This window comes from Oikopleura dioica, chromosome 2, assembly GCF_907165135.1.
Source record: "Oikopleura dioica chromosome 2, OKI2018_I68_1.0, whole genome shotgun sequence".
Classification (NCBI taxonomy): Eukaryota; Metazoa; Chordata; class Appendicularia; order Copelata; family Oikopleuridae; genus Oikopleura; species Oikopleura dioica.
Genome location: NC_137292.1, coordinates 10,494,308 through 10,501,808, shown reverse-complemented (window position 1 = coordinate 10,501,808; position 7,501 = coordinate 10,494,308). Strand labels below are relative to the sequence as shown.

Below are 7,501 nucleotides of genomic sequence, written 5' to 3'. Positions count from 1 at the left end.
CCGGCTACTCAAAAAACTCGCTCCTGTAGAGTGGAGTTTCTCGGAGCTAAGTCCCCGAGTTTTTTTGTCTATCACCGCTGCTGATTTCATAAAATACCTACATAATATTTGCATGCGTTATTTACGTATATTTATCGTTTATATGATATAAATTGTATCGTCGATAGTGGCAAACAATCAGAAGCTCATTGTTTAAAGAATGGAACGCGCGTGATTGGCGTTTCCTTGCCAGTGTGTGCCCAAAAGGAAAGAATAAAAGTACGCCGAGAAAAAAGCTCAAACCGAGACAGTGGATAAGCGGTTTGATCGGGTTCGATTTTTTTATCCCTTACAGATGGAGCTTTACACAGTGCACCAGACACGGTTTTCAACCAACACGCCATTTTTCCTTCCTGTACTTTTTGTGAAGAGAAATTGGCAAAGCCATGGATAGGTAGTGATCCCGGTGAACTTTGGAGCTTTTTCTTACATAAATAATTCTAGACCAACGACCGGGCAGTCTCGATTTTCGGGGCTGACGCTAGACACTCAGTTCAGTCGGCAGACATCGCTGGCACCAAAAGAGCTCGAGGGAATCTTTACTTTTGAAGGAGTCTCGCACGACTTACTGCTCTCAAATGGGAAGCTTTATTGGGAGCCAATTACGGTTGATATTCCAGGAGTGGAGGCACCGATGGGAGAAAAGTACTGCGTTGAAATTGAGAAATTCGTGATTGGAGTGCGCTTCAGAAAAATCAAAACTGTAATTCGAGGACAAGCGCGGTCGATTGTAACAGGAAGGGCTTTCATAAACTACTGGTTGAAATGCAATAGAGTCGAAAAAAGCCAGATTAGGATTCAACTTGAGAGTAATTGCGGACGATGAAGAGTTCGACTTCACCTTTAACAACGATACAGAAGAACTTGTTCGAACCTGGGCAAGCGCTATCCTCAAAATCATACGGAAACGCCCTTTTATTTCTAAAAACCATGCAAAAGTTTTTATCGAAAAATCCGACGCAAAAGATCTTCCAACTATTCTCAACTATTTTCATTCCGCTGGCTTGAAATACACGATCTGCAAACTTGCTGACTTCAAATTTATACTTCCCTCGGAAACAGCCATCTTGATCGGGACGGATAAATTTTTGCAGTTTGCCTTTGACTACAGGTATGAATAGAAGTTATAAATAAAACGACAGTAACATCCTTTACAGCTTCCCAGATGCAAAAGTAGCATTTGTCCCGACGAATCGCTCGAAATTGAAGTCCCTTCTCTACGATCACCTTCCTATTCAAGATGTTCCAAAGAAGCTTCTATTTTCGAATCTCAAAACTCTTGGCGTTGCATCAGCAGAAATCGCAATCGGAAATTTGATTTCAAAGAAGACATTTTTTCACTTCGCCGCCACACCTGTTTCTCTTTTTGAAACGAAGTTTTTACTGACTGGAATGTACATAAATGGTAAAAGAACTCATAGCTTTCGTAAACCTTAACGAATTTAGATGGAGATGAGCACAGTGTCCGCGTTTCTGTCAATGATTTGTCTGTTTCCACTTCTTCTGTCGGTTATTCAATCTGTTTTCATTCATCAAAAAATGCCCTTGCCGACTTTTTCAGCACGACCTGGAATATGGCCGTTGGAGCTAGTTTGACAAGAGAACTCACAATTGACTGTACTGAATTTGACCTTACTCTCTGTCAAATCAATGGAACTTACAGTTGGTCGTTTGGAGGGATCAATTTGGACGAGAATGTGTCAAGAATTCGAATAAAAAGCGATCGATCTGTTGATATCTTTTACTGAAAATAAAATTTTCTTTCAATTCTTGTTGTTTATCTCTAGAACTAACTGTGATATGATGATGTTTTCATTCTTATGGGTTCAGTTTGAAATCGAGAGGTTTGGGTGAAAATGAGGGCGTCGACTGTTGAAATTGCCGATCTCCAAGAAATCATCAATCTTATCGATGGAAAAACTCGAGGAGTCTATTCCCACAAAAGATGTCAGAGTAAGTAGTTGTTTATTTTTACTAGCAATTAGTCTAACAAGGACCTAACATGATCTTCTAGTCAGAAGACTTGTCGAAACAACCCAGCTTTCTTTGAAAGTAATTGAAGATAACAACGACAAAATAATTGGATTCGCTGCTTTCGACCTCCAGGCAGATTTTGAATCGAAAAAGATTGCCAGTGATCTTTACAATCCGCAAAGTGTTCTTGAGCTGATGCTATTCATGGCGGAAGAAGATCATGAGAATGTCGACGGAATTGTATCTTGTATTTTGTCCGCTGTTTTCAAAAGGAAGGAGTTTGTTTGATTAGCTAACTTACCTTGGTTGAATGCTTGATTCACCAAAAAAACTCCTGGAAGATGCCCTTTTATCCACCATGTGATCGTGACGAAAAACGACTCGCGACTATCATCTGTATCTTCTAAAATCCCCAACTCGCCCTACTCAATCATCAACCGCGAAGACTTCGTCCCCACACTCTTTATTCGCCCTGGAAAAGAAGAAGACAACGATGATGTCGCTGCCGTGTACAAGAATAACGACCAGCTCAAGATGATCTACGGCGACTTTTTCTACACTGAAATGGTTGAATCAGTTGATGAGAGACACAAGGTGCTTGTTGCTGATGTAAATGATATCGCAGTTGGTGCGATTGCAATTTCATCGAAGATTTCCCTTGATCAATTACAATGTACGCATCACATCGGTGGATTCAAGTAAGTTTTTTCGTAAAGATTTATTCTCCAATTTTAAATGAAAGGAAACTGGTCAGAATATAAAAAAGGGGCGGTGATCACTTATTGTAGGAAAAGAGGTGCGAGATCGAGCGTCGCTCTTTTTCTTCTTTTCGAATCGTTCTTTCGCTTCCTGTCGCTCAATTTCAGCCTGCTCCTCAGCGTTGATGTTGATATTGCCCATACAGTCGCTGAGAGTCATGATGTTGGAGTACTCCTCTGTATCGGGAAGACGAACTTCTCTCACCATTCCCGAAGTGGTGCCTGGATTTATGTATTCAGGGTCGTTCTCGGTCGCATTGACCTTGCTGATTGATGGCTTCGCCGGCTGTCGCATAAGACCAGCGGGTTGAGCCGAATGAATTGCATTCTTCAGCTGCCCGGCTTCTTCAAGCACATCCTTGATGACCAGGTCTTCGGGCTTTGGTCGGAAGGGCTTGTCTTTGAGAGAGTGAGCAAACTCAGCGAAAGCCTGAAGATGCTTCGCTTCTTTTTCGCTTTTGGCAAAGACACTCGGAATGTCATCCTTCAAAATTTGAGTGAGAAAGAGTTACTTTTGAAAGTTTCTTACCGAGTCAGAAGTCGAAAAGATCGGCTCAGAGTCGGAGTCCGAACTCTCAGAAGATGAATCTTCCGCGATAACGGGTGGCTCTCGATACATAACTTCTGTCTTCGTTGGCTGCGGGATAGGAAGGTTTTCTTTCTCGTCCTCAATTTCCATCGCAACAGGAGTTTTCGGTTTGAGTTTTTCCATGGCAATTGGGGACGGTCGAGTTGGCGTCTTGAGAACAGCCTTCTCCACCGTGATTGGAGTTTTGATCGCGTTTGGGGTCTTTACTTGCTGTGTTTCCAGTAGATCAGGTGATTTGCTAGCGGATCTCTCCTGCAAAGTGATCGGTGTTTTGACCTCAGCTGGAGTTTGCTTTTCCGCATGTTCTTCAAAAACCGGCGGAGCAATAGTTTTCTTGACCGTTCTTCGTATTGGTGTCTCTTTGAGTGTTTCAGTGACCTGTCCTTCTTCTTTGATAGAATCCTATTAGAAAATTTTCGAGAAAAACCAAAAAAAAAAAGTTTTTACCTTGAGCTTCGTTTGTCGACGAGGGGTTCTTTTGGGAGTACTCAGGGCTTCGGTAGCTTTTAAAGCAGCAGCGCGGGTGCTTCGTCGGCGCTCGGTCATTACGATTTTCTAAATTCTATCAGATTTTACTTCCATTTCGAAACTCAAATTATTACCCGCGAACGATATGTTTCTCTGGGGGATACTACGTATAAATCAAAATCTCTAGGAAGAGTAGAAAATAAACTCCGTCTAGAAATATTCGGTGATTTTCACTGGCCGGATTCCAATCTGGAGATTCAATTTTATAGGAACTCCAGGGGCGCCAAATCAAATTCGAACCATTTTCGTCCTTTGAGCACATTTGGCCGGCTCGAGCTGATATGAATCCGTAAAATCAGACCGCAATCAACCTATTTTAGTGGCCTCACGAATTACAATGCAATTGCCGTTCAACTCTTTGCGATTGCAGACAAATATGAAGATCGCTCCGTTGACCTTCTCAAGGGAGCTTTTGAGGCTTTCCCGGGAGCGAACTGGGCGATTTTGACCGTTCCTCGACAAGTTCAGCATTTTCGACTTCTTGATTATTTCCAAAGGTACTCATTTCACATCGGACCAAATCTCAATCACTTATTTCAGAGCGACTCCACGAAGTTCATTCACAACAACTGAGGTCTACATTGTCCATCGTGCAGTAATCCACGAGATCGCTTCCGTGCGACAGGCGGCCGAAACTGACTTTGAAGCAATCGAGAGCCTTGCTCCAGAATTTTACAAGAACATGAAAATGTCTTTGATAAATGGACAAGGCCTCAACCCAACTCCATCGATTGGCACGCCCGAACTTCTATCGACGTCATATTTGATGTTCGCCGGCGAGCACGCCGTTGGCGGTGTCATCATCGCCGCCGAGGATAAAATCGACGCTCTCAGAGCGAACTTCGAGATTGAAGATTTCGTAAACTTGGACTTGATCGAACGAAGAGAGAATCACAAAGTCCTGTACTGCTTCGTCGCTCCTGGTTTTCATTCTCTTGGAAAATTCATGCTCTCAGAAGCGATGCGACTTTCAGGAGCGATATGTTTGTACCAGCCCGTTGTTGGCCGCGATTATCCAAAGAAAGAGTTTCGAAAAATTCTCATTAATTATTTCGACCCGACTCATACTGAGTTTTATTTTGAAAAACTCACTAAAAGTCACCAGCAACCCGTCAGATGCGAACAGTACCGAAAAGAGAAAAGATCCACTTCAATGTTGAGCGATTGGAAGAAAATGCTCCCTGCCCCGATGCCCTCCTTGATTGTGATTTTGGACTTTTGATTCTGCCCAAGAAGCTGATTCAAACAGATGTCAGAATTTGTTCACATTCGATAGTCATCGTTGGCGCTTCCGATACCGGCATAGCGGCGATTGAAGAATTAGGCACGGTTTGAAATTTTCCGGGTAAAAAAAACTGGGTTGTTTCTTTCAATTTTTAACCAAACAAAAAAGCAATGAACAAAGGTCTTATTTTCAATAATTTGACGCTCGTCTCGTCCGTATTCGAAGATGATCACGAAGTCACGCTTGGCCATAAAAATGTAAAGGTCGAAGAAAGACAGATTAACAACTTCGGCAGGAAGAAATACGGACTGAACATATGCCTGAACCGAGTCCGTGCTACTCTGGCTGGAATAAATACTAACGATCGAAAAATTATCCTCAGAGATGGATCCGAGTTGCCTTATGATTTACTTGTCCTCGCGACTGGCAAGCAATACAGTGGACTTGTCGACAATCCGATTCGTGGTGTAGAAGGTCTAGCATTTAGCGAGATCGTCAACGACATCAGCGAAGGAGACGGCATTTTCGTCAGAAGTAACAATATCAATGCTTTAGGATTTATTCAGCAGCTTTTGGAACGTAAAATTCAGCCCAATCAGGTAATCAGTAGCGAGTTTCACTTTCCTAATCATTCTTTAGATAACGCTTGCATGTGAAACCGACTTGGAAGAAATTTTCGACCTCGGTGATATCAACAAGGAGCGCAAACTCACGAATGGACCAGAATTGGACAAGGTCGCTGCTCGAGTTCGAAACGAGATGGAAGAACTTGGAGTCAATTTGATTGAGAATGTCAAAGAATACGAAATCCTCAAGAATGATGGGAAGAACATTTCATCCGTCTGCGTTGGCGATACCGAATATGAATGCAAGCATTTGGTCGATATGCTCGAGAAGTCAGTCTCGAAGACTGTTTTCAGCGCGCTCAACGATGCCTGTCTAGTCTACGATGGCGCCCTTGTCATAGACAGTACTTTCTGCACATCGAATGAAAATATTATGGCCGCTGGACCAATGACCAAATATCAACGAAGACTTTACGCAGATGATTGGGTTCACGAGAAATTCAATTCAGCCGAAGTTGGCAAGGCCGCTGCTGCGCTCATTTTGGATCGTGTTCTCGGGCGTATTCCTAAGCCTGATGTATCTGTTCCAGTTTTCAAGGCGCCAGTTGTCACTTCTTGCAAACTTGTTGGCGGAAGACATTATCTAAGGTAACAGAAAGATCCTTCATGTCTGGGGTGCGAAACGGGGCAAGGAGTATCGGTGCCCCGTCCCGCTTAATTTTTCGGACTCGGTGCCCCGTCCCGTCCCGTTTTGCCCCGTTTGCCCCGTTTATTTTTCACTCGAGTTTTCTGCGAATTTTTGCCTAAATTTCAATTTCAAGCCCATTATTATTCACTAAAGTAAAACTAAAAGTAAAATAATTAAGGTCAAGCTTCTTGGCTAGAGATAATTCCCATTTACGAAGCTTCTTGACAGGGTCTCTAGAATTAGGTCGATATTTGAGTCGAAGGAAAAACAAAAATTTCTCGAAATTTCTCGAAGAAAGTTGTTTTTCTGTAAACAAATTTCAAAAGATGGGCATCTAGAGACGTTTTTACGGCCAATTAGCAAAAATGGGACACAACATTCCAAAAACGGGACAGAACGGGGCAACGCATGCTGGTGCCCCGTCCCGTCCCAGTCCCGAAACGGAGCAAAACGGGGCACGGGACGGGGCAGTTGTCCCGTTGCCCCGGTCCCGTTTCGCACCCCAGCTTCATGTTTACTATGCATTTTTAGTTGCAAAGCGACATATTTTGATCGACTTGCTGATGGAATGAAACAAGGACAAGCTCGTTGGATGGTCACTTCAAATGACGAATGCGACTCAAGAATTCATTTGAGTAAGTTTTTCTGTCATTTGATTATTTTAAATTGCTATTCAAGATCCATTTGGCGTCGTCGATGGAATGATCTTTGTCTCTCGAGAGCCTCTCAATGTCGAGAATGTCATCAGAATTTTCGGGCTCCACGAAAAGTACCTCAAGGATCTTGTTTCTCGATTTGACGAAGAGCTCATTCCTTGCCTCTATGAACACATTACCAGTCCCTTCTTCGATGTTATTTCGCACGATAGATTCAAGGACTTGGTCCAGCAGCTTGAAGATCTTATCCCACTAGGTAAATAATCTTATTCTCTGCCAAATAAAAACGGTCTAGATAATGCCGACATCAAGCCAGGAACTTCGAAAGAGCTCACAGAAAAGTACTCGGGAGATATCGACCGGACTATTTTGAAATTTATCAAGGACAATCAACAGCTTCTGCCTATGTATCATCTTCCTTGAGATATCTTCATTTGTATTCTGCTCTTATCTATTCTAACTATTTTTATATTCAATA

The 7,501-nt window shown here is 42.7% G+C and overlaps 3 protein-coding genes across 3 annotated transcripts; 2 read left to right on the top strand and 1 right to left on the bottom strand.

Annotated features, from left to right (window-relative positions):
- Positions 1 to 344: 344 nt before the first annotated feature.
- Positions 345 to 1,787, top strand: LOC145698209 (uncharacterized). The gene is made up of 4 exons (XM_081775411.1): positions 345 to 433; positions 484 to 1,150; positions 1,197 to 1,444; positions 1,486 to 1,787. Exons 3-4 carry the CDS (start codon positions 1,432 to 1,434, stop codon positions 1,785 to 1,787), a joined length of 315 nt encoding a protein of 104 aa, XP_081631537.1. The 5' UTR covers positions 345 to 433; positions 484 to 1,150; positions 1,197 to 1,431.
- Positions 1,788 to 2,722: 935 nt separating this feature from the next.
- Positions 2,723 to 4,068, bottom strand: LOC145696833 (uncharacterized). The gene is made up of 4 exons (XM_081773932.1): positions 3,963 to 4,068; positions 3,808 to 3,922; positions 3,301 to 3,762; positions 2,723 to 3,255 (listed from the first exon to the last, which is right to left on the bottom strand). The coding sequence occupies exons 2-4, from the start codon at positions 3,904 to 3,906 to the stop codon at positions 2,764 to 2,766; spliced, it is 1,053 nt and encodes a 350-aa protein (XP_081630058.1). The 5' UTR covers positions 3,907 to 3,922; positions 3,963 to 4,068; the 3' UTR covers positions 2,723 to 2,763.
- A 920-nt stretch (positions 4,069 to 4,988) lies between these two features.
- Positions 4,989 to 7,482, top strand: LOC145696832 (cilia- and flagella-associated protein 61-like). Its single transcript, XM_081773931.1, has 6 exons — positions 4,989 to 5,212; positions 5,282 to 5,712; positions 5,753 to 6,327; positions 6,899 to 7,002; positions 7,046 to 7,279; positions 7,319 to 7,482. Exons 1-6 carry the CDS (start codon positions 5,005 to 5,007, stop codon positions 7,444 to 7,446), a joined length of 1,680 nt encoding a protein of 559 aa, XP_081630057.1. The 5' UTR covers positions 4,989 to 5,004; the 3' UTR covers positions 7,447 to 7,482.
- Positions 7,483 to 7,501: the final 19 nt, after the last annotated feature.

Excerpts from the sequence above, each read along its gene's own strand:
- LOC145696833 (XM_081773932.1), bottom strand. The coding sequence starts at position 3,906 with ATGACCGAGCGCCGACGAAGCACCCGCGCTGCTGCTTTAAAAGCTACC. Across the intron at positions 3,763-3,807 it reads GTCGACAAACGAAGCTCAAG|GATTCTATCAAAGAAGAAGG; the intron begins GTAAAAACTTTT and ends ATTTTCTAATAG. Across the intron at positions 3,256-3,300 it reads TCTTTTCGACTTCTGACTCG|GATGACATTCCGAGTGTCTT; the intron begins GTAAGAAACTTT and ends CAAATTTTGAAG.
- LOC145696832 (XM_081773931.1), top strand. The coding sequence starts at position 5,005 with ATGCGAACAGTACCGAAAAGAGAAAAGATCCACTTCAATGTTGAGCGA. Across the intron at positions 6,328-6,898 it reads GGCGGAAGACATTATCTAAG|TTGCAAAGCGACATATTTTG; the intron begins GTAACAGAAAGA and ends ATGCATTTTTAG. Across the intron at positions 7,280-7,318 it reads TGAAGATCTTATCCCACTAG|ATAATGCCGACATCAAGCCA; the intron begins GTAAATAATCTT and ends AAAACGGTCTAG.